Source organism: Medicago truncatula, chromosome 8 (genome assembly GCF_003473485.1).
Source record: "Medicago truncatula cultivar Jemalong A17 chromosome 8, MtrunA17r5.0-ANR, whole genome shotgun sequence".
NCBI classification, from domain to species: Eukaryota; Viridiplantae; Streptophyta; class Magnoliopsida; order Fabales; family Fabaceae; genus Medicago; species Medicago truncatula.
This window is the reverse complement of record NC_053049.1, coordinates 5254183-5280181: the sequence shown is the minus strand read 5'-3', so window position 1 is coordinate 5280181 and position 25999 is coordinate 5254183. Positions and strand designations below refer to the sequence as shown.

Sequence of the window (25999 nt, the reverse complement as noted above, 5' to 3'; positions counted from 1 at the left end):
AGGAAGCCTCGGCAGTTAACTACCAAGAAAAAATGAAACCGGCGGCAGTTAACTGCCGAATTTTTAATTTCTCATAGTTAACTGTCGAGGGGACAAAAACGTATTTTACTCGTGTTTCTCAACCTTATCAAATGTGTCAACAACAATTCTCTAATAACATGATACTTCTTAATAAAGTGAAGGTAATTTCTCATGACAATAATAGTCCAATTAATTCCATAATATAACAGAAGCATATACTGATGGCATAACTCAACAGAATATGTCTGCACACGCCAACAATAGAAATAAGAAAAAGAACTTTTCATTGACATTTCCATTTCCATCCTGTGCTCCTTTTGTAGCAGAGAAGCTTGTCTCATTGAGAACAAGTTTGTTTAAATTATATGTACAACACAACTTTCCACTTGACATGTTCATTTGTATATCTAATCTCTGCACTACGTCCTACAATAATTGTTGCACTTGACCAATTTACACATTAAAAAAATAGGAAATGCTAAAGAATGCCCTTAGGGCATTGATTAAAAGGATAAAAATAAAAATATTATGATGAAAAGTGATGAATTTTTTAAAAGTCAAAATATTGTTGAATTCAATGCAAACTTACTACTTTTGGTTTCCTTAACAAGTGCTATTTTATTAGCATAACCCTAAAAAAATTAAACAAATGAAAGAAAGAGAATTTTGATTTGGAAAATTCTATGGTGAAGTCATGAGAATGACTTTTTTAATGAAGTTAACACTATAGCATCAAAAGTGTTGTAAGTAGCACTCTACTGTTTGTACAGTGGCATCAAAAGTTCAGTCCTTATAGTATCATCAATTCATCAGATTAACAAGAATACACTTAATCTAATTTTATCCAACCTTGTTTTAAGTGTAACACCCCACAAAGTGTAACACTTAAGATTATCAAATGATATCAGCAATTTTGTTTGCATGTTAAAGATAACAACGATAAAATAGTACATGTAAGTCCAAGATGTTGCAAGCATTACTAGATGAATTACTATTAATCATTAATCAGTAATCAACAATTTAAAAATGAATTAAACATTAAGATTAAAATTAACTTTTTCAAAAAAGTCAGTTTCATGACTGCACCATAGAAGCTCCCTTTTGATTTTACTAATTTATCTTATTAATTATTGTTGTATTTACATTACAATAAATGCAAGGTGAAAAATGATAACTTGAAAGTGGTGGAAACTATATTAATTCGAGCATACATTTGAAAAAGGAGTGTAATTGTGTAACAAATATAATTGTTTTTCATTAAGTCAGTCTCCATTGTTTGGGAAGGAACCCTTCCTGCAGCTAGACCAATATTCAGCTACCAACTTAACTTAGAGACTGAAGAGTTTGTGTTCATTAGCTTTGAAGGCTCATCATATTCCACAAGTTTCCCTATATCTTACTTCCAAGCTTCTTACACATAGAAAGTACTAAAGTAAAGAATGAAGGATCAATTCACATTTGTTTGTTACAAGAAAATATCAATTCACTTATTATATATAAAACACACCCCTTCCATTGGATCATCATCATTCATAATCATCGGAAGTCTTTATCCCATGTTATTTTATCCACTAAACTTCCATAATATTTATCCACTAAATAAGCGAACTAAAAAGAAAATAAATAGTTAAATATTGTGCACGAATGTAAATACAGGTCGGATCGAGATTCAAATCATGAATCGGAAGAAAAATTTACGGGTCATGAATTTAATCTTGTTATGAATCATAAGATACCGTATCAATAAAATAGTGACATTTTTCAGTAAAAACAAGTGATATGGCAAAATTATACGTTAAATAATCCAAGATTAATGTCATAAATCAAATGAAAATGAAAAATGTTTGGTTGTTCAAAGTTGACAAAAAAGTTGTTGATTACACAAAGTTTTGATAAAATGATTTGATAGAGCGCACACATGCACGTGCGCGCGTGCACTCACACACACAATATAGATTTGTATTGAGTGGGTTGATTTTAGTATTTGAATCGAGATACGACTCACAAGTACGTAACATATTGATATCAATGATGTGTGCATATTCCTTGATATGAAGCAAAAAGAGAAATAAAGAGAATTTGCATATGGTGAAATCATTTGTTTGAATTACAAGAGTCGTTTTTAATATATAAGCTCAAGGCAATATATTCAAATAAATGTAGAAGATACTATTTCTATTTACATTATATGATATGCATGTACAATAAATAGGAAGATCATATTATATTTTGAACATACATCTTTCTTTATGAGAAATAAATGAAAAAATAAATAAATTTAATGCTTGCTTTAGTGTATGTTTAGAAAATTGACAAATACACAAATGTGCCCCAAAGTGTAAGACGTGTACCGACTTTACCACTAATGGACTTAAACTTATTTCTAACTCTTGCAAGTAAGTACAAGTTTTTCTTATTTTTGGATGATAATAATAATAATAATAATAATAATAATAATAATAATGAGACTACAAGTTCTATTTATACACAAATGTGTCAATATGCTAAGCTATGATGTAACTAACAACACCAGAACATTGTAACTAACAGCCTCACTAGTTAACTTGCTGACTAAGTAACTAGATTTCAAACTTCAGCTTTTGATTTAAGTTTGAAAAAATTAATTGTTATTGAAATTTGTACAAATATAATTTTTTTAATAAATAATTGTTGTTTTCAATAAAAAAAATTTGTTAGTTTTAGTAGTTTTAACATGTGTAATATTGCACATGTTTGACAAACTCTTTAATTTTGCAAGGATAAGAACCTAAGAGCACAAGATAAGAACCTAAAAATAGAATTAAAAAATAAACGTTGCATCGAAAAGATAAATTTTTAAAATTATAAATACACAATTTTCAATACTAAATTTTTAAAATTAGTTTGTTATCTTGTGCCCAAACAAAAAACAGATCACCATATTATTAATACTAAAAAAAACTTACAAGGACTTTCCAAAAAAAACTTACAAAGAGTAATACTAAAAATGACTACAATCGTAAGAAATAAGGACCATTGACATTTTAAACCTAAAAATAAATATTATTGTTCTCGTTGTTACGGTCTAATGATTCAACTGTGAGCATATTTCATGTGGCATCATGACTTTAAACACAGATCACCATATTCTCCTATATTCATGTGTATTTATTTGAGTAATTAAAAAAAGTTAAAGATAATTGGTGAATTCAAAATTATACATAAGAGTGTGTTTGTTCATTGTGAATGCTAAAACGTACGATTGAAAACATATCATGTATATGATGAGAAAGAGAAACATACTGATATCAAACTCCACTTCATTAGAGATGTGATTGAATCCAAAGAATTTCATATGACGGCAGACGGTGCACAACATTAATTAATGAAGTAACTTAAGCAAAAGGAATATTATTTAAAGTTGATTTGACTTACAACAATCACTTTGTCTACCGATAATTTCGTATGGATCGAAGCATATGTCCAAAAGTCAAATTATATGGTTGATAAACTCAAGCTTGGAGGGTCCATTCATTAAATCAATGTCAAATCATCTGGACCAAGTGTATTTTCTGATAGAAGAAATGCCAAATACTTAGAAAATCATATGAGGAAAAGGTAGCATAACATGCGATGTTTCTAGCAAACATCCATGAAAGAGACTAAAGAGAGAAAAGCATCTAGGACTATACTATCCAACATGTAAAAAGATTACAATCCAAACACAAATCCATCAAAAACATTTTCCAGACAACTTTTGTTTTCTTTCGATACAAAAATGTTGAAGACAATGGTGAACAGTGATATGAGAGACAAACCGAAATTATTGTTGGCAAGGAGAATACAATAATGTTATTGTATGTGATTTAAAAAAAAAAAATGTAAGAAAAAAGAAAAGAAAACTGGCACAACCGATTATCAAGTAACAAATAAAAAAGTGGGTGACTTGACAACTTATTATTGGACTATGTTAGAGGGTGCAACCCTAACATTTCTCTAAAATCTCTTTATAAAGAGAGAACTATTTGTAGCTACCTTAAATAGTGAACCAATATAAATACAATGTGTTCATTTCATTTTTTACTATTGATGTTTGGTGTAAATTTCTTTATGCATGTTTTAACGACAACTTTTTGTCTATCTAATTTAATTGAAGTTCTTCTTTAGGGCAAATATATATTATATATAAAAAGGAGAAATATCCTACAAGAGACAAACAAATATAAAAAATTGAATACAATAAGTATTCAAGTCAACTGATAACAAAATTAAAGGATCCATCCTACAGAAAAACAATAGCGAAAACTAAAACAACAACAAAGAACCATTTAAAGCCCTAATAATTGAACAAGAGGAAGACTAGGAACAAAATTCCTCAGTCAACTAACTCATAGACAAATCTGCCACAAGTCACTAATAGTACCAACATATAATGAGTTTATGATCTCACTCATAGAAGGAACAGTATGACCAGAACGTTTTTCCACCTAAATATGAGCATTTAATTGAAGTTAAATGATTTGATAGAGAACTGCTTACTACTACGTTGTTTGCAAAAGAATTTTTAAATGATCAACCCAATTTAAACTCTCATTTTTTTTGTGTTTTCCAACACCTTCAACTTCATTTGTGAACATGTTCAATTATATTTGGTTCACGTTCGGTCTCAGGATCAGCTAGTTGATTTTCTCACTAAATATCTACCAAATCTACTCTTTCTATCTCTGACATCCATGTCTAGAATACTTGACTTTTATTTCCCAACTTGAGCGGGAGTCCATGACCGTCTTAATAAATTCGTAGGCCCGGTTTTAGTCTTTTAGGAATGTAAAAAAATTTGTGGGCCCCAAAAAAAATAACTAAGGCACTATAAAGAAATATTATTAAAAGAAAAACAATCTAGCAAGACTTAAACCCATGACCACACGCTGACACACAAATGGCCACGCCACTGAAGCACTGTGATCAATATGATAATTTTTCACTTTAACCACATATAACTAATATTTTTGTGCGCTAGATAGAAAAGAAAAATATTTTGGGCCCCCAAAAAATTGAGGCCTAGTGGCATAGCTCAGCCTCGACGATTATGGGCTCTGGGGGCGTATTCCACCAATTAGATTCGTTAAGAATAGATTAAGATGTCATTTACTTAGTTATTGTGAGTTAGTTTTTAAACGCTAAATACCAAATCATTGTGTTTATAAAGGGTTATAACTATTTTAACTACTCCCTCTGTTTTAAAATGATGGTCGTTTTAGCCAAAAAAAAAAAATCAAAATGAATGTCACTTTAAGTTTCTAATGCAATAATAATTTTTTCTTTTCAATTGTACCCTTCAATTAATATTATATACACTACTTCCAAAATATTATTTTTTTCATTAATAAAAAACAAAGCAATAGTTGATTAGGATAATTTGGTAAAATATATATCTCTTTCTTTTAATCAATACATTTCTTAATATGTGTGTAAAAACTTTAAACAACATTCATTTTAAAACGGGGGAATATCATCATTCAACTCAGTTTTTCAAGAAATCAAAGAGTTTCATTCTCTCCCAATTCATGAGTTCTTCATTGATGTTTATGTGATAAAACGTGAGAATTTTGTTTCACTTTTTAATAAATTTATTCAGAGAAGAAAACAAAGATGCTGCAATATTCGTGAAACACGATGGAACAGTGGAGAGGCAAATCTTTGTTTGTCTAACTATTTTGGTTTTGTCTGACCAGTTGTGAGATTCCGTATATGTCTTTTTCACATTTGAGTCAGATTTACTTGGCTTCATTGTCATGCATGCATATTGTATCCACACAATCCTTCTTGCATTATTTTTTTCTAAGAAACTAGATAGCCCACTCAAGTTGGTGTCCGAAAGAATTGAATCTAAGATTTTGAAGAGGAGAATACTCTAAAGTCTCAAACCAACACGTCCTTCTTCTTGCATTATTAATATTGCACCGTATGATTATTATCATTTTACAAATATGTTTTTTACTAAAGTTTTGTTTTGATCATAGCTTATTGTGGGTATATTTTTATATTGGATAGATGAATGAATGTATTGCACATGACTCTGTCGTGTTTCTCTCAAGTGTCTTGTGATGTATTGGAAGAATACTAGCTACTAGGAAGTAAAGCTCTAGCTAGCACATTGTTGCTATTCATTTATCATGATTCATCAATTATTGGCCACAAATCTATGTTTTGTCTGATTGTAATCCATATCATTTTTATTGGTTCTTGTTCATGTCTGAAAGATGATTGGTTTTATTGTCCGGATGAGAATGAGAAATCTTTTCTAAATTCTTCACGTGGAGGTGCATAAGTGATGAAGACACTTCAAAGTCGGTAAAAGATATATACATCAACAAAGTGTTATCAAGTTAAATAGCGGTATTGCTACGTCAAAACCCACATTAGCAAATTAATTTGGGGTTAGACCCCTTGTTTTGAGAGATGATTAGTTGGTTAAAAACACGGATAGGTTAAAAACTATTTTAAAGTGTATCATTACATTACTGAGGCCGATAGAGGTTGGTATAATTGGTATGTTGATTCATTTATTGTAAGGGTGTCAGTTCAACTTTCAGCAAGAGTGTTAGGATTTCATTGTGAGACAATTTGTAAGTACGTAGGTTAAAGTACTTTTTAAAATTGATGGAGGATCAAATTGGACGAAGGAGAAAAACATTCCAAACTAACCCCACCAAGATTGATGTTGAAGATAATCAAACACAAGACTTTGTAATTTACTAAATTAATCGTAGTAATATTGTGTTCTTAAGGGAAGCATTTCTATCTACTGAATTTAATTTTTATTTTAGAAAACTCTAGTGAACTCTACCAAAAAAATTGAACTAAAAATATATAAATATGAATAATAAAACCAAACTAATCATATTTTTAAACTTTGTAAATTTATGTTATACTCCAATTATAAAAATAGCATTGTTAACGAGTGCCTCCGGAGCAGTCTTTAAGCATTTTAAAATAAGTAATTGTTCTTTATAAAAGTTAAATATTTTGATTTTTAATGCAATAATTACATGCATTTTCATAAATACTTCTTGCTTATGGTCCTTAAAGAGTGTCTCAGGAAGCACTCGTTAACATTTCCCTATAAAAAATTCATGTAATTATAAATAAAAAATTATTGGGAGAGTGTATAATCATTAAACTCCAAAAGTTTTGTATGATCTCAAGTACAAATATTTTGGATGAGTTTAATTAATATACTCAATGTACAATTATTTCACACGTATTTAATTATGTGTTGTCACTTTAATTAATAGAAATGATAACTCGTGTGTTTTCATATCCATTTGATACATGTATAAAATAATTATACAATAACAAATTACAGAAATTAAATTTGTTTTGGATTTAGGCATACTCAAGATGAAAAAAATTAGAAGAGAAAGTATTTTATTTTTTAAATATTATTATTTCATTTAATTTTTTTAAAAACTACATAGCCCACATTCCAATGTCTCAAGATAACAGCACTAGTTAGGTGTTAATAATGATGTTTCCTTTTTTTACTTTTTATAATTTGTGGTTGTGCTCAAATCCAAAATATTTGTGTGTGACCATATATCATAATATCTCATGATTTAAGGAGTGATATATATATATATATATATGATTAGATGTGGGTATAAAACTTATTTACACTCTCGGTATAAACTCATAACAAATTACTATTATAAACACGTAACAAACAGCAGGAGAATAATGGTCACAACTCTTGGAAATAATCACTTCTCAGAGTCTGTCCTGCTGATGTAAGGAACAAAAACTATTCAAATTCAAGCTCCAAAAATGGCTTACTTTGATAACACAATAGGTAACTTTCATTGTATCTTCTTCCAGCTATATTATGTAACAGATTCATGCTTTTTTAATTTGCACCAATTGATTTATGTATGTTACAACTATCATGATCACTTCTTGATTATTTCGTAGACTAATATTATCTGATAAGTAAGCAGACGCTTTAATGTTGTCGAGTAACAAGAAAACTAAGTATTGTACAATTTGTAATGGATTATTTAACCTTAGAACATTGATTAACTGTTTATCTTTAATGGATTATATATATGCTGTGCAGGTGAAATTTCATGGATTTGTTTGAAGAATTTCGATTTCAATTCTTTATGTTCTCAAAGGAGCTTAATAGACACTATCAATATACTCTTTGTATGTGTCTATTGCACATCTTTGATTATCACTTTAATCAGAAAAAGTTCTACAAATGGAAGCCACGGAAAATGCTGGATTTTCATTATTGTCTCAATTTGTTGTGGTACTATTAGCATTGCATTTTTCAGTATTGGATTGTGGGATTTCATAGCTAAAACTGATAACTCTGAGAAACTGAGTTGCATTATCAAGGGATTGATTTGGATTTCTTTGTCTGTTTCCTTGATCGTTCAAAGAGTCAAATGGATTAGGATATTAATCTCTATATGGTGGACATTTTCTTGTGTATTGGTTTCATCTCTCAACATTGAAATTCTGTTAAGAAATCATGCAATTGAAACATTTGATATTGTACAGTGGCTTGTACATTTCCTTCTTCTATATTGTGCCTTCAAAAATCTTGATTATATAGGAACTCATAGTGTACAAGAAGGTTTAACTGAGCCACTCTTAGCTGGAAAAAATGAAACTAAACAAACAGGATTAGGCCGTGCTACTTTTCTTAGCAAGTTGAATTTCTCTTGGATTAATTCTTTACTCAGTTTAGGTTACTCAAAGCCGCTTGATCTTGAAGATATACCTTCCGTTGTTTCTGAAGATGAAGCTGACATGTCGTATCAAAAATTTGTTAATGCTTGGGAATCACTTGTGAGAGAGAGGACAAAGAATAATACAAAGAGTTTGGTTCTTTGGTCTATAGTTAGAACTTTCTTGAAAGAAAACATATTAATAGCATTTTATGCATTAATAAGAACTGTTTCGGTTGCAGTTTCACCTCTTATACTCTATGCTTTTGTTAACTACTCAAATAGAACCGAGGCAGATCTCAAACAAGGTCTTTCCATAGTTGGTATTTTGATTCTCACCAAAGTTTTTGAGTCTTTATCTCAAAGGCATTGGTTTTTTAACTCAAGGAGGTCAGGAATGAAAATGAGATCAGCTCTTATGGTGGCGGTTTACCGAAAGCAGTTAAAGCTTTCTAGCTCGGCAAGGCAGAGACACTCGGCCGGTGAAATTGTGAATTACATTGCAGTTGATGCATACAGAATGGGAGAATTTCCATGGTGGTTTCATACAACATGGACTTGTGCATTTCAACTTATTCTTTCCATTAGTGTCCTCTTTGGTGTTGTCGGTGTTGGTGCTCTTCCTGGTTTAGTCCCTCTTCTTATATGTGGACTCCTCAATGTACCATTTGCAAGGATCCTACAAAACTGTCAGTCACAGTTTATGATTGCACAGGACGAACGTCTTCGATCAACTTCGGAGGTTCTAAATAGTATGAAGATCATTAAGTTACAGTCATGGGAAGAAAAATTCAAGAACTTAGTTGAGTTGTTACGCGATAAAGAGTTTGTATGGTTGTCGAAGGCACAGATCCTGAAAGCTACTAATTCATTTCTCTATTGGATGTCTCCTACAGTTGTATCTGCTGTTGTTTTTGTTGGATGTGCTGTTACCAAGAGTGCACCATTAAATGCTGAAACCATTTTCACAGTTCTTGCAACATTGAGGAACATGGGAGAACCTGTTAGAATGATCCCTGAAGCTCTATCCATTCTGATTCAAGTTAAGGTTTCGTTCGATCGTCTTACTAATTTTTTGCTTGATGAAGAACTAAACAATGATGATAGTGAAAGAAACATACAGCAACTTTCGGTCAATGCTGTGGAGATTCAAGATGGAAACTTCAATTGGGATCATGAATCTATGTCTCCAACCTTAAAGGATGTAAATTTAGAAATCAAATGGAGACAGAAAATAGCAGTTTGTGGACCAGTTGGAGCTGGAAAATCATCACTTTTGTATGCAATACTTGGAGAGATTCCCAAGATTCAAGGAACTGTAAGTTAGTTATAAAACAGATTTAGTAATAAACATAGTTTTAAGGCATGTTTGAATTGACTCATTTGAGTTTATTTAATAGCATGTCCATAAGTTCTTTTCAGCTTCATTCTATAAGTTTTTCACGATAGCTTATGAATATAGCTTACATGAAAACAGTTTGACTATTTTATTTGTTATAGAAATAGCTTATACATAAGCACTTGTATGATACTTTGCTATAATGGAAACAGGTTAATGTTGGTGGCACACTGGCCTATGTTTCTCAATCTTCTTGGATACAAAGTGGAACAGTTCAAGAAAATATACTCTTTGGCAAGCCAATGGATAAAAGAAGATATGAGAAAGCAATCAAAGCTTGTGCCTTAGATAAGGATATCAATGATTTTAGCCATGGTGATCTTACAGAAATCGGTCAGAGAGGGATTAACATGAGTGGAGGACAAAAGCAAAGGATTCAACTAGCTAGAGCAGTCTACAATGATGCTGATATCTATCTCCTTGATGATCCTTTCAGTGCAGTTGATGCTCATACAGCTGCAATACTATTCAATGTAAGAAAATGTCACTTTAATCATGTTAATCTATACCATAATATATAGAGGTAATTTCAAATTTAACAGCTAATTTTGGCTAGACCTTTTTCGATATAAATTTACTCATATGAAACTAACTGCATCTGCAACATTACAGGATTGTGTCATGACTGCTTTAAGAGAGAAAACAGTCATTCTAGTTACTCATCAAGTGGAGTTTCTCTCAGAAGTTGATACTATCTTGGTAAAATATTTCATTTGGATTCCTGTATTATATTACATTTGAACATTGTTTAACAGGATGAACTCAAATTCTAGGTCATGGAGGGTGGAAAAGTTATTCAATCAGGTAGTTATGAGAATCTCCTGACAGCTGGAACAGCCTTTGAACAACTTGTGAGAGCACATAAGGACACAATTACTGAGTTGAATCAAGATCAGGAAAATAAAGAAGGTTCTGAAAATGAGGTTTTGGCTAAACATCAAAGTGAGGGAGAGATTTCTAGTATCAAGGGTCCAATTGGAGCACAGCTTACACAAGAGGAAGAAAAAGTGATTGGTAATGTTGGATGGAAGCCATTTTGGGATTATATTAATTATTCCAAAGGGACATTCATGCTGTGTATGATCATGTTATCACAATCTGGTTTTATGGCTTTGCAAACTTCATCAACCTATTGGCTTGCTATTGCCATTGAAATTCCAAAAGTAACTAATGCCGCCTTGATTGGAGTTTATGCATTAATTTCTTTTTCTAGTGCTGCTTTTGTTTATGTAAGGTCTTACTTGACTGCACTTTTGGGATTAAAAGCTTCTACTGTTTTCTTCTCAAGCTTCACTACAGCTATCTTCAATGCTCCGATGCTTTTCTTTGATTCAACTCCTGTTGGAAGGATTTTGACAAGAGTAAGATTTTTTTTCATTCCCAAAAAGGAAAAAAAAAATCTATGTATTTTCCTTCAATTCATTCATTACTATTTAATTAACATCCACAATTTTACTATTATTTTCTCTTATGCAGGCTTCATCAGATTTGAGTATTTTGGACTTTGATATACCTTATTCCATCACCTTTGTAGCATCAATAGCAATTGAAGTTTTGGTCATAATTTGTGTAGTGGCTTCAGTCACATGGCAAGTTCTCATTGTTGCTGTTCCTGCAATGGTTGCATCAATATACGTTCAGGTTTAGCCGCTTTCTAAGTTTTCTTGATCCCTCATTCTATGTACAAGGTTAGATCATTGAGCTAAGAACTTCTTAATCTTCCTTTTTATTATTCCTTAAAGCAATATTATCAAGCCACTGCAAGTGAACTAATACGGATCAACGGAACCACCAAAGCTCCAGTCATGAATTTTGCAGCTGAGACATCACTTGGAGTAGTTACAGTAAGATCATTCAACATGGTAGACAGATTTTTCAAAAACTACTTGAAACTTGTGGACACAGATGCTTCATTGTTCTTTCATTCAAATGGGGCCATGGAATGGGTGGTTTTAAGGATTGAAGCACTTCAAAACTTGACTGTCATCACTGCAGCTCTTTTGCTTATTCTACTTCCTCAGGGATATGTATCCCCAGGTAATAATATAACATAGGTTTAAATATATTTTTGGTTCCTGCAAATATATCAAATTTTGTTTTTTGTTCCTGTTATTTTTTTCCATTTTTAGTGCTTACAAATATACCACATTTTCCTTCAAGTCCTTGTTGTTTTGTTTTATTCCCTGCAAAATTTGTTCGAACTGTAATTGGCCCTTGTAATAAGTGTAATATTCATTTTAGTTCTTATGTAGATCATATTGAAGGGACAAAATCAAATGTTCTACATATTACAGGGATCAATTCTAAGTAAGCAAATATTTCAGGGTCTAAAATAAAATAAAAACAAAAAATGAAATATTTGCAGGGACTTCAAAAAAAGATTCAGAGACTAAAAGAAAAAATTGCATATTCGCATATACAAACACATATTTAAACCTGTAATATAATAGTTCTATTAACATTTACCATGACAAGATTTTGTTCAAGCTAATAACTCTTGGCAACTCTTCTGTTGTGTGCAGGCCTTGTGGGGCTGTCTCTTTCTTATGCTTTTACTTTGACAGGAGCCCAAATATTTTGGAGTAGATGGTTTTCCAACTTATCAAACCATATTATCTCCGTTGAAAGAATCAACCAATTCATTCACATACCAGCTGAACCGCCTGCCATTGTGGATAATAACCGACCACCATCTTCATGGCCTTCCAAGGGCAAGATTGATCTTCAAGGCTTAGAGGTAATGTTGCATCCATGTCCTAGTATTTGGGAATCCATCCCAATGACGAATTTAGTATAACCTCTGATATCAACTTGAAATTTCCTATAATACTACACCATGTCTTTTTTTCACCTCTACTTTCAGTTTTCTCCTTTATATTTCTGAATTGAACAGAAAATTGTTCTCTGATGGCTGTTTTTTACATTGGTTTCAGATTAGATATCGTCCTAATAGTCCATTAGTACTTAAGGGAATCATTTGTACATTTAAAGAAGGAAGTAGGGTAGGAGTTGTTGGAAGGACTGGAAGTGGGAAAAGCACACTGATTAGTGCTTTGTTTCGCTTAGTTGAGCCTTCAAGAGGTGATATTCTTATAGATGGGGTTAACATATGCTCAATCGGATTGAAGGATTTGAGAACAAAGCTAAGCATCATTCCTCAAGAACCAACACTTTTCAAGGGCAGCATTAGAACAAACCTGGACCCTCTAGGCCTGTATTCAGATGATGAAATATGGAAGGTGAATTAACAACTTTAATTGCAGTTGAATTTTACATGAGCCATTCAATAAAATAAAATTTGATTTGTATATTTAGGCTGTAGAAAAATGTCAGCTTAAGGAAACAATCAGCAAGCTACCAAATCTCTTAGACTCTTCTGGTAAGTCTTTCAACATTAAGGAAACTATATAATCATTGAAGCTACAGCTATTCATTTCTATTCTATTGTTCAACATATGATTTTGCAACCATTAAATAAGGCATGAAAGTCTTAACTCTGATAAGTTTTGCAGTGAGCGATGAAGGTGGAAATTGGAGCTTGGGACAAAGGCAATTGTTTTGCCTTGGAAGAGTTCTACTTAAGAGAAACAGAATTCTTGTTCTGGATGAAGCAACAGCATCCATTGACTCTGCGACGGATGCAATTCTACAAAGAGTAATTAGACAAGAATTTTCAGAATGCACAGTTATAACTGTGGCTCACAGAGTTCCAACTGTAATAGACAGTGACATGGTCATGGTCCTATCTTATGGTATGTTATTTCCTTAATCTTCTCTACTTTTGTTTTCTATTTTTGCCTCATAATTTTTTGCTGGTTTATTAAAGGGAAACTTGTGGAATATGATGAGCCTTCAAAGCTAATGGATACAAACTCATCATTCTCTAAGCTGGTAGCTGAATATTGGTCTAGTTGCAGGAAGAGTTCCTCACAAAGATTATCAGGATGAAGCGATGAGTAATGACTTATTGGAAAATAAAGATTATAAATAAATTGAGGGAATATAGTTCACACCCCACCCCAGTAGTTATGATCCCAGAAGAATAAAGGGAAAAAATTGATTTCTTGAATTTTTTATATATGTACATATTTAAATTTAGTTGTTCTCCCTAATCTATATATAATAAATGTGTTAAACCTGAAGCAGGTACTGTGAAGATGCTTCTCAGCAAATTCAATCAGTATTATCTTGCTGCATAAGATAATTGTCCACTACTTTAATTTCATTAGTGTTAAGATTCTTTTTAATTTTGAGGTTCAAATAATAATCATTTTGTTAAGAACAATGTTATGAAAACCAGTTTGTATGCATAGAGATAGCTGATATATTTTCCTTAATATAATCATAAAAATGCCACGGTTCAAAAGGCAGCAGCAAGGTAACTTGTTACGAAAAAAACTGCATCATACGTACTACGTAGTCCCCAGAAAACGAAATAATATTAATAGCAAGACAACTGCTACAAAAACTAGTACTATAAAAAGAAGAGTGGTTGAAAATATAAATATTGACATGAAGAAAAGTACAAGAGTTGACCGCTCTCATAAATAATGAGAGTTGGTAAGGGTTTGAAAATATAAATATTGACGTGGTGGATGATTTTTAAGTGCTCTTTGAGCATTGAGATCTATTCTAACTCTTGTGAAATCTCGGACTCCAATTCGTCTAAACTTTTTCTTATAAAAAAACAAAAATTAAGACACTTAATATACATAAAATTATAATTATCTTCTACTTGTCTTTAAATTTTCAAAAGTTTTGTAAGATTTTTTCATTTTCAATTATCTCTCTTTATTTACTTGACCAACCAACAATTCAAAAATTCATCCCACGTGATTATTTATTTGATTAGAATAGGAACTTTTTTATATAAAAAAAAATGTAGAATCTTCTGTGGTGATCTTGTATTGTATTTAATTCAATGGAGTGAAGACATTAATTTAAGGGGGCACAAAAATTTAAAATATCAGTGCAACTGCCCCATATTAATAAGCCTTAGATCCTTCCATGTTCACAACTCAGTCAATTCTGCTGAGCTAAGAAGCACAAGACATTCAATTTCAAGCTCCAAAAATGACTTACTTTGAGAATGAGAACACCATAGGTAACTCATTTGATTTTGTATGTCCAAAGCTTTGTATGAAGATGTGATTATTAACATGTATTTCTGTTCTAATCCCGAGCAAATAAATCCACTAAACCAGAAACTTATGGAGTATGAGACTTGCGACTCTGGGCCAAGTATGTCTTAAAAGTTTAAATCTTCCATCAGCACATCGACATAACATCTCCAAAAGCACCAAAATCATCTCGCATGGCTTTCTTCCTTTCCAATGAAGAAGAAGTTCGGTTAAAACAGAAACACAATCTGATTCCACTGCTCTTACTCTTTTTCTCCCGAACTCCACAAGTTGAATTAACTTTTGTAGTGTTGCTTTTGATTTTTTTTTTTTTTGTTTAAATCTGATCCTTAAGAAGTTGAACTAATTTGACGAAAAACTGTTTTTATATTCTGTAGTTTCGATGGATTAACAACTTTTGATATAGATTTCAACATAAAACTGTGCATGTTCTTGAATTGTAGTTACCCGCTTAGAAAAATCTCATTGAAGAGTCTAAAAATTCTCTATTTTTTAAGTTAAAGAGTGTTAAAACATTTTTCTGATAATTGAAGATTGTAAAGGATGTCTATAGCTTCATCCTCTGCACCTATTTTGAACTCAAAAGCAAAACTTCAACGTCATCATCGTAAAGGGTAACTTCAAATTCAATTGTTTAACATAAATATGAATAATGTGTTGTTTGTCACTGTCCAGACTATAGAGAGTACAAAATGTGTTTAAATACTAAGGCATAATTGGCCGAATCTGTGATCAATTGTTGTTTTCTGGTGTGCATTTAATTATCGGTTTACTTTAGAGCCGGCTATGTTTTTCTAACACTACTCAACCTTGGAACATTGATTAATTGTTTCTCTTTAATGGATTATATATATGCAGGTGATATTTCTGAGCCATTGCTAGCTCAGAAAGTTGAAACAAAACAAACAGGACTAGGCCATGCTACTTTTCTCAGCAAGTTGATTTTCTCTTGGGTTAATTCTCTACTCAGATTAGGTTACTCAAAGCCACTAGATCTTGAAGACATACCTTCCCTTGTTTCTGAAGATGAAGCAGACATGGCTTATCAAAAATTCGTTCGTGCTTGGGAATCACTTGTTAGAGACAAGACAAAGAATAATACAAAGAGTTTGGTTCTTTGGTCTATAATTAGAACTTTCTTAAAAGAAAACATATTAATAGCATTTTATGCATTAATCAGAACTATTTCTGCTGTAGTTTCACCTCTTATACTTTATGCTTTTGTTAACTACTCAAATAGAACTGAGGCAGATCTCAAACAAGGTCTTTCCATAGTTGGTATTTTAATTCTAACCAAATTAGTTGATTCTCTGTCTCAAAGACATTGGTTTTTTAACTCAAGGAGGTCAGGAATGAAAATGAGATCAGCTCTTATGGTGGCAATTTATCAAAAGCAACTAAAGCTTTCTAGCTCGGCAAGGACAAGACACTCGGCCGGTGAAATTGTGAATTACATTGTAGTTGATGCATATAGAATGGGAGAATTTCCATGGTGGTTTCATATGGCATGGGCTTCTGCACTTCAAATTGTTTTGTCTATTTTTATTCTTTTTGGTGTTGTAGGTATTGGTGCTCTTCCAGGTTTAGTCCCTCTTCTTATATGTGGACTCCTCAATGTACCATTTGCAAGGATCCTACAAAATTGTCAGTCACAGTTTATGATTTCACAGGACGAACGTCTTCGATCAACTTCGGAAGTTCTAAATAGTATGAAGATCATTAAGTTACAATCATGGGAAAAAAAATTTAAGAACTTAATCGAGTCGCTACGTGATAAAGAGTTTGTATGGCTGTATAAGGCACAGATCCTGAGAGCTTCTAGTTCATTTCTTTATTGGATGTCTCCTACTGTTATATCCGCCGTTGTTTTCCTTGGATGTGCTGTTTCCAAAAGTGCACCATTGAATGCTGAAACCGTTTTCACAGTTCTTGCAACATTGAGGAACATGGGAGAACCATTTAAATTGATCCCAGAGGCTCTTTCCATTATGATTCAGGTGAAAGTTTCGTTTGATCGTCTTAATAACTTTTTGCTTGATGAAGAGATAAACAATGATGATGGCGAAAGAAGCTTGAAGCAATTTTCAGTTAATGCTATGGAAATTCAAGATGGAAACTTCATTTGGGATCATGAATCAGTGTCTCCAACTTTAAGAGATGTTAATATAGAAATCAGGCGGGGACAGAAAATTGCAGTTTGTGGACCAGTTGGAGCTGGAAAATCATCTCTTTTGTATTCAATACTAGGAGAGATTCCAAAGATTTCAGGAACTGTAAGTTACTAATAGAACATATTTAAATGAGCAAATATCCAAAAAGAGGGATAAACTTGAAAGACATTTTGCGATTTCACAGATGATTTGTAGTATTAATAATGTGAGAGACTAGGTCGATACAGCCCTATAATTTCAAGTCTAACTTGGATATTTTATCATTTAAATTTTTCTCATGCCAAATTCATAAGAATAAACATATTATTTGTATCTGAAATTAGTAAAACAGATTTAGATTTTTATCATGCCACGTTCATGTGAATAAACATAGTATTAGTATCTTGAACATTTTCACCGCATGATATTTTACTATAATGGAGAACAGGTTAATGTAGGTGGAACTCTTGCCTATGTTTCTCAGTCTTCTTGGATACAAAGTGGAACAGTTCAAGATAATATACTATTTGGCAAGACCATGGACAAAACAAGATATGAGAAAGCAATTAAAGCTTGTGCCTTAGATAAGGATATCAATGATTTCAGCCATGGTGATCTTACAGAAATAGGTCAGAGAGGGATCAATATAAGTGGAGGACAAAAGCAAAGGATTCAACTAGCTAGAGCAGTCTACAATGATGCTGATATTTATCTCCTTGATGATCCTTTTAGTGCAGTTGATGCTCATACAGCTGCAATACTATTCAATGTAAGCAAATATAACGTTTTATCATGTTAAGGACAAATACATCTTGCATTCCTATAAATTGTTTAATTGTATTAATTCCTTTGTCCCACATAAGTTATTTAAATCATATTGTGTGTGTATTGGGCAACGGATACATTTGGGACTACACGGCCTATTCTCATAGGGTGATTCCCCCAGTTCATCTACTCTATCGCGCAGTATTTGTCAACAAATTGCTGAACCTAATTTAGAAATGGGCAAGAGGTACATGTAGGCGATGCAAAAGAAGTACACATAGGATAATTTGTCAGGCATGTTCCTGCCACGTCACTAACATAAAACAGACATGTGTGTATATTTGTAATGGAATGTGTGAAAAATGGTAATGGTGAGTTTTAAATGACAGTTGTAGGACCAAAAAAAAACTCAAAACAGACATATGTGTACATTTGGTACAATTAACCATTTTAAATGACTGTGATGAGTTTTGTCTTAACTATTCCGCTAGTTACAATATAACTGTCTACTGTCCTCATTTTGGCGCATCAAACTAACTGCCTCTACAACATTACAGGACTGTGTCATGAATGCTTTAAGAGAGAAAACAGTCATTCTAGTTACTCATCAAGTGGAGTTTCTCTCAGAAGTTGATACTATCTTGGTAAAGTATTTCATTTTGATGTTTATTATATTATATCTGAACATAATTTAACATGATGAACTCAAATTCTAGGTAATGGAGGGTGGAAGAGTTATTCAATCAGGTAGTTATGAGAATATTTTAACATCTGGAACAGCCTTTGAACTACTTGTGAGTGCTCATAAAGACAAAGTTACTGAGTTGAATCGAGATAGTGAAAATAGAGGAGGTTACGAAAATGAGGTTTTGCCTAATCCTCAAGACTCTCATGGTTTTCATCTCACTAAAAATAAAAGTGAGGGAGAGATTTCTAGCATCAAGGATCCAATTGGTACACAACTTACACAAGAGGAAGAAAAAGTGATTGGTAACGTTGGATGGAAGCCATTTTGGGATTATATTAATTATTCCAAAGGGACATCCATGTTGTGTTTAATCATGTTAGCACAATCTGGTTTTATGGCTTTGCAAACTTCATCAACCTATTGGCTTGCTATTGGCATTGAAATTCCAAAAGTAACTAATACCACCTTGATTGGAGTTTATGCATTAATTTCTTTTTCTAGTGCTGCTTTTGTATATTTAAGGTCTTACTTGACTGCACTTTTGGGATTAAAAGCTTCTACTGCTATTTTTTCAAGCTTTACGACAGCTATCTTCAACGCTCCTATGCTTTTCTTTGATTCAACTCCTGTAGGAAGGATTTTAACTAGGGTAAGATTTATTCATTCCCAACAAAGGTAAAAAAATCTATGTATTTCCCTTCTGTTCGTTCATTACTAATTAATCAAATATTTTCTCTTTTATGCAGGCTTCATCAGATTTGAGTATTTTGGACTTTGATATACCTTATTCCATCACCTTTGTAGCATCAACAGCAATTGAAATTTTGGTGGTAATTTGTATAATGGTTTCAGTCACATGGCAAGTTCTCATTGTTGCTGTTCCTGTAATGGTTGCATCAATATACGTTCAGGTTTACCCACTTTCTAAGTTTTCTTGATTCCTCATTCTATGTACAACGTTAGATCATCGAGGTAGGATCTTCTTAACCTTCCTTTCTTTCTTCCTCAAAGCAATACTATCAAGCCGCTGCAAGGGAACTAATACGGATCAATGGAACCACCAAAGCACCAGTTATGAATTTTGCAGCTGAGACATCACTTGGAGTGGTTACTGTAAGAGCATTCAACATGGTAGACAGATTTTTCAAAAACTACTTAAAACTTGTGGACACAGATGCTTCATTGTTCTTTCATTCTAATGTGGCGATGCAATGGATGGTTTTAAGGATTGAAGCACTTCAAAACTTGACTGTCATCACAGCAGCTTTGTTGCTTATTCTACATCCTCAGGGATATGTATCACCAGGTAATAATATAGTATAGGTATAAAAATATATTTGGCCCTCGCAAGTATACCGTATTTTTGCTTTTCAACGCTGTAACTTTCGTTTTTAATCCTTACTATTATATTGCTTTTTGCTTTTGGTCCTTGTTTTGCAAGTACTTAAAACAGAAACAAGATTACCGAGACTAATAACTCTTGGTAACTCTCCTGTTGTGTGCAGGCCTTGTGGGACTGTCTCTTTCTTATGCTTTTTCCTTGACAGGAGCCCAAGTATTTTGGACTCGATGGTTTAACAACTTGTCAAACTATATTATCTCCGTTGAAAGAATCAAGCAATTCATTCACATACCAGCTGAGCCTCCCGCCATTGTGGATAATAACCGACCTCCATATTCGTGGCCTTCCAAGGGCAAGATTGATCTCCAAGGCTTGGAGGTAATGTTGCATCCATGTCTTAGATTTATATAGACTAAGACTCATAAACAATGACTCTCGTATAATACTACACCATGTCTTTTTTTCCACCTCTCCTTTTAGTTTTCTCCGTTATATTTCTGAATGGAACTGAAAAATTATACTCTAAAGGCTATTTTCACATTGGTTTCAGATTAGATATCGCCCTAATGCTCCATTAGTCCTTAAGGGAATCACTTGTACTTTTCAAGAAGGAAGTAGGGTAGGAGTTGTTGGAAGGACTGGAAGCGGAAAAAGTACACTTATAAGTGCTTTGTTTCGCTTAGTTGAGCCTTCAAAAGGTGATATTCTTATTGATGGAATTAACATATGCTCAATCGGGTTAAAGGATTTGAGAACAAAGCTAAGCATCATTCCGCAAGAACCAACACTTTTCAAAGGCAGCATTAGGACAAATCTGGACCCTCTAGGCCTGTACTCAGATGATGAAATATGGAAGGTGAATGAACTAGCTTTACAAATGGTAGAAAAATATATAGCTATTAATTATAGTTGAATTTTACATGAGCTATTCAATAAAGTTATATTTGATGTGTGTGTTTAGGCTGTAGAGAAATGTCAGCTTAAGGAAACAATCAGCAAGCTACCAAGTCTCTTGGACTCTTCTGGTAAGTCTTTCAACATTAAGGAAACTATATAATCATTGAATCTACACCTTCTCATTTCTATTGTTCTATATATGATTTTGCAACCAATATATTAGCAATCAAAGCCTAATTCTTATTAAGTTTTGCAGTGAGTGATGAAGGTGGAAATTGGAGCTTAGGACAGCGGCAACTGTTTTGCCTTGGAAGAGTTCTACTTAAAAGAAATAGAATTCTTGTTCTAGATGAAGCAACAGCATCCATTGACTCAGCCACAGATGCAATTCTACAAAGAGTAATTAGACAAGAATTCGAAGAATGCACAGTTATAACTGTGGCTCACAGAGTTCCAACTGTAATAGACAGTGACATGGTTCTGGTCTTATCTTATGGTATGCTTAATCCTTATTCTTCATTCATTTTTATTTTCCATTTTTTCTGCTTCTGTTTTTTAGTACTATTTGGTTGCCTCATAATTTTTGGCTGGTCATAATTAAAGGGAAACTGGTGGAATATGATGAGCCTTCAAAGCTAATGGACACAAACTCTTCATTCTCTAAGCTGGTAGCTGAATATTGGTCTAGTTGCAGGAAGAATTCCCTTCCAAACATTAGCAGACAGCAACAATGAATACCAACTTTATGAAAAATAAACTGAAGGAAAATTGTTGACATCCCAATAGTTATGAGCCCAAAAGAATAAAGAGAAAAATTTGATTCCTTGAAAAAAAAATTATAAATAAATCTACATATTTCAATTTAGTTTCTCTCCCTAATCTATCTATCTATAATAAATATATTAAACCCTAGGCAAGTGTTGTGGAGATGTCTCTCAACAAATTCAATCAGTATTATTTTGTGTTAATAGACTTTTCAAATTTTTAGTTTGTAATAATAGTCAATTTGTCATAAATGATGTTATTGTTGAGAATCGCTTATAGTTATTGATAAGTGGGGGCATGCCGGTCGAACGAAGAGAAAGTAAGAACTATAAAGGCAACGATATTGTAATCTGAACCGTATTATTTAAATACAAGTTTTACATCGTAAATAATCCTTAACTTTGATATAATAGAGGAACTGCAACCATGAAAAGTTGCCTACCTTTCTTCCCACCTCTCTCATCTTTTATTTTCTCTATCATATTTTCCCTCCATATTTTTTTACATTATCTCTTCTATTTTAGCTTAAAGTCACTCAAAGATAGACACACAATGTAAAAAATCAGATTATAATTGAACTAAATTCACTTGATCAAAATTAAATAGCAGAGGATTCTTTTTAAGATTATTGTATATATTTTTTATCAAAAGACAAAGTACAGTTTTCAAATTTGGTATGTTTAATTTAAACGTTAATAAGTAAAATATTATACTTTGTCAAAAAAAAGTAAAATATTATACTTGATAAAAAAAAAAAAAAAAGCAAAATAATGTACGTTATTTTGTTTTGAGGCAAAATAATATACGTTATTAATGTAAAAAAAAAGTCATAAATTAAGGGGAGGCATAAGTTGGCTTTGAAAAATTGGGAGCAAGTTATCCACAACTTATGTATACTCCATCAACTTTTTTCGGTTACAAATACTCCATCAACTATTCCTTCAAAAAAAAAAAATACTCCATCAACTATGGTAAGCTCTTTAAATTAAATTAAACTCTTTAAATTAATTATTATTATTATTATTAATAACACTAAAATATAAGTACTTGAGACTTTGGGGTATGTTTTTCTCGAGTTAGATTCTTTCTAATATCAATTTTAGTAGACTAATTTATCTTCTTAAAAATACACTAAAATAGGAGTATTTCTTTGTAAAAAATATCAATAAATAAAGAGAAATGATATTTGAACATCCATTTTGTGACAACCTTTGCTACAATTTTCTCTCTCATACTCACATTATTTTTTATTTTATCTCTCTATTGCTTTGATTTTCGTGCAAATACATATTCTTTCTTTGCAAATTATCATTGTCCCTATAAGTTGTCAATTAAAGGTTGTTCAAATAACATTCCTCATAAATAAAGTAGATAATTTTTTTTTTAGAAATGATATTTGAACAATCATTTTTTACAAGTGACAACTTTATCTCTCATACTCACATTATCTTTTTACTTTCTCTCTCTATTGCTTAAGTTTTTGTGTCACTACCTCATTTCCTTTGTAAAATTTTGATTGTCACATAAATTGTCACATGTATGGATGTTCAAATAACATAATTATTTTTTTTTTAAGGAATGTAGAGTAGAGTAAATAAATGCACGATTTTGGTACCATACATGAAATGGAACTATACTTGGAATATTCTTGTAGGTTGCAAATGCATCTTGTGGTAGAAGAGAAGTAGAATTTGCTTTACACAGTCACAACTCACAACAACAACATAAAGTAAAGTAGCCACCTAATTTTCTCTCATGGTCAAATCAAGCCACACCCTCTGCTCTTCTTCCCAACCACAATTTAACGGCTAAGATTGAATATGAAATGCCCCAAAGATTAAAACTTATTTATAAGTTCTAAGATATAATGTAATATTCCTTTGGCATCAAAGATTCTCCAACACCTTCTCTTACTATAAATACCTCTCTCTCTCTCTCTCTGTATCAAATCCAAGCCAAAAACCTATTTTGAAACCACTTTCAGATACCCATTTAGCTTCTATTTCTTGTGAACCAGTTCTTTCTTTCTGGGTCATTCAAATTTTTCACATTCTCTTTCTCACCTCTCAAAGAGAAAAATGACTAATAACATTGTTATTGTTTTTGATTTTGACAAAACGATCATTGATTGTGACAGTGATAATTGGTTGATTGATGAATTGGGTTTCACTGATTTGTTCAATCAACTCCTTCCTACAATGCCTTGGAATTCTGTTATGGTATGCTTTTTATTCCTTTCATGTGCTCTGTTTTGTAAAATACTCTGTTTTTCATTCATTTGAAATTCTGCATTGTCTCTAATATATGTGATTAACTTTTTGGTTTTGGAATTGTAGGACAAAATGATGATGGAGTTTCATTCAAATGGAATAACCATTGAAGAGATTGAAAAGGTTCTTCAAAGGATTCCAATTCATCACAGAATAATACCTGCAATTAAATCAGCTCATGCTTTAGGGTGTGATTTGAGGATTGTTAGTGATGCTAATATGTTTTACATTGAAACTATTTTGAAGCATTTAGGAATAAGTGAATACTTCACTGAGATTAACACTAATCCTGGTTATGTTAATCAAGAAGGAAGAGTTAGAATTTCACCTTACCATGATTTCAATAAGGCTTCACATGGTTGCAACAATGTTTGCCCTCCAAACATGTGCAAGGTATATATATTTTTTTGGGTGTTTTTGGTCTCTTATTTGTGCACTAGATTTTATGCCAATATAAAATAAAGAATAATTTGATGTAGGACCACTAGTTTAAATTAATAAAGAAGTTACTCTGTCTTTATTTTAAAATTTAATTATGATAAAATATACTAATCTTTTTTTTAAAATCATTATTTCAGGGTTTAATCATTGATAAAATTCAAAATTCAATTTTTGAAGAGGATAGCAAGAGGTTTATCTACCTTGGTGATGGTGCAGGGGACTATTGCCCTAGTTTGAGGCTTAGAGAAAGAGACTTTGTGATGCCAAGGAAGAATTTTCCAGTGTGGGATTTGATATGCAAAGATCCTTCACTTGTCAAAGCTGAAATTCATGGTTGGAGTGATGGAGAAGAATTGGAACAAGTTTTGATGAATTTGATTAACAAAATTATGATGGAGGAACATGTTCAATTTATTTCATCAGATTGCAAGCTACAAACTCTATCTAGTCCAGTACTTGTATCTTTGCCTAAAGCTGTCTCAGTTAGGCCATAGATTCTAAGCTTACTAATTTTCTATCATTGCAAATGTAATGGGTCTTTCTTTTGTCCTTTGATTAACTTTTAATAAACCTTTTCTTGTACTAGAATTGGTCTAAACTTTCCTTGATTGTGCTGGTTAATTATTTTACTAGTGTATTGATGTGTAAAAAATATTTGTATCAAAACTAGTTTTAAATTTATTCTAAAAATATTTGTAGTATTTTTTTTTACTACAACAACCTTAAATCATTTCATTAAGAATAATATTAATACAAGTTGTATGTAAGTGAAAATGTGAAAACTAATTAGAGATGTGATCGTCTTTATTAACTTGTGGGCAACTTCATTAACTTGTCTTTTAGTATATCAACGCAAAAGTTTGTTAAAAATCAAACTATGAAGTCTTTGACAATCTTAAATAATAGCACCACGCTTCGAATTATCTTATATTTTGATATGAAATTTGAACACAATATTCTTAGAGTCTATTTCAAAATCCACGTTGATACGATGTAAATTTCGAACTCATTATATAGGAGTCAAAGGACCCAAATTTTCATGGTATTGGATTAGTTGAAAGGTGACTTGTATAATTAACTACACTCACAGACATAGAAAATGAAAACAAGTAAGATTGTATGATACCAGTACAATTTAAAATGAGTTTTTTTATAAATGAGTGGTGTTATTTATCGCGAAAAATAGCTTTTCAAATGATTCATGAATTCACGAAATGTGACTCAACCAATTAAATTTCTTCTCCCATTATGAAAATAGTGCATGCATAATAGTTATATGCATTTTGTTGGGTCACGAGGGGAGTCAGGGGCCACCCACGTCCAAATCAGAGCAACAACACAAGCGATAGAGACATCACACTCTTACTCAAAATCTTAAGGCAATGATTTTATGGGTCTTCCCATTT

At 32.1% G+C, this 25999-nt stretch overlaps 3 protein-coding genes across 4 annotated transcripts; all 3 read left to right on the top strand.

The window, feature by feature from the left end:
• Positions 1-7664: 7664 nt before the first annotated feature.
• On the top strand, positions 7665-14356 carry LOC25500424 (ABC transporter C family member 8). The gene is made up of 12 exons (XM_013588838.3): positions 7665-7852; positions 8117-10053; positions 10287-10607; positions 10747-10833; positions 10908-11495; positions 11611-11775; positions 11877-12171; positions 12657-12871; positions 13068-13373; positions 13450-13513; positions 13647-13886; positions 13961-14356. Exons 1-12 carry the CDS (start codon positions 7828-7830, stop codon positions 14080-14082), a joined length of 4365 nt encoding a protein of 1454 aa, XP_013444292.1. The 5' UTR covers positions 7665-7827; the 3' UTR covers positions 14083-14356.
• A 729-nt stretch (positions 14357-15085) lies between these two features.
• On the top strand, positions 15086-22133 carry LOC25500423 (ABC transporter C family member 8). 2 transcript variants are annotated; one of them, XM_013588834.2, is made up of 12 exons: positions 15086-15238; positions 16134-17548; positions 17874-18194; positions 18748-18834; positions 18907-19527; positions 19625-19789; positions 19890-20184; positions 20384-20598; positions 20771-21076; positions 21182-21245; positions 21374-21613; positions 21721-22133. In XM_013588834.2, exons 1-12 carry the CDS (start codon positions 15208-15210, stop codon positions 21849-21851), a joined length of 3891 nt encoding a protein of 1296 aa, XP_013444288.1. In that variant the 5' UTR covers positions 15086-15207; the 3' UTR covers positions 21852-22133. The 2 variants fall into 2 exon arrangements, with proteins under 2 accessions (XP_013444288.1, XP_013444289.1); XM_013588835.3 differs by having other exon boundaries at positions 15110-15238; positions 15339-17548.
• A 1633-nt stretch (positions 22134-23766) lies between these two features.
• Positions 23767-25178, top strand: LOC25500422 (inorganic pyrophosphatase 2). The gene is made up of 3 exons (XM_013588833.3): positions 23767-24101; positions 24219-24545; positions 24731-25178. The coding sequence occupies exons 1-3, from the start codon at positions 23961-23963 to the stop codon at positions 25085-25087; spliced, it is 825 nt and encodes a 274-aa protein (XP_013444287.1). The 5' UTR covers positions 23767-23960; the 3' UTR covers positions 25088-25178.
• Positions 25179-25999: the final 821 nt, after the last annotated feature.

Coding starts and splice junctions, on each gene's coding strand:
- LOC25500424 (XM_013588838.3), top strand. CDS start 7,828: ATGGCTTACTTTGATAACACAATAG. Junction 12,872..13,067: donor TTGATCTTCAAGGCTTAGAG/GTAATGTTGCAT, acceptor CATTGGTTTCAG/ATTAGATATCGTCCTAATAG. Junction 13,514..13,646: donor AAATCTCTTAGACTCTTCTG/GTAAGTCTTTCA, acceptor TAAGTTTTGCAG/TGAGCGATGAAGGTGGAAAT.
- LOC25500423 (XM_013588834.2), top strand. CDS start 15,208: ATGACTTACTTTGAGAATGAGAACACCATAG. Junction 18,195..18,747: donor CAGCTGCAATACTATTCAAT/GTAAGCAAATAT, acceptor ACAACATTACAG/GACTGTGTCATGAATGCTTT. Junction 19,528..19,624: donor TAGGAAGGATTTTAACTAGG/GTAAGATTTATT, acceptor TCTTTTATGCAG/GCTTCATCAGATTTGAGTAT.
- LOC25500422 (XM_013588833.3), top strand. CDS start 23,961: ATGACTAATAACATTGTTATTGTTTTTGATTTTGACAAAACGATCATT. Junction 24,102..24,218: donor TGCCTTGGAATTCTGTTATG/GTATGCTTTTTA, acceptor TTGGAATTGTAG/GACAAAATGATGATGGAGTT. Junction 24,546..24,730: donor GCCCTCCAAACATGTGCAAG/GTATATATATTT, acceptor TCATTATTTCAG/GGTTTAATCATTGATAAAAT.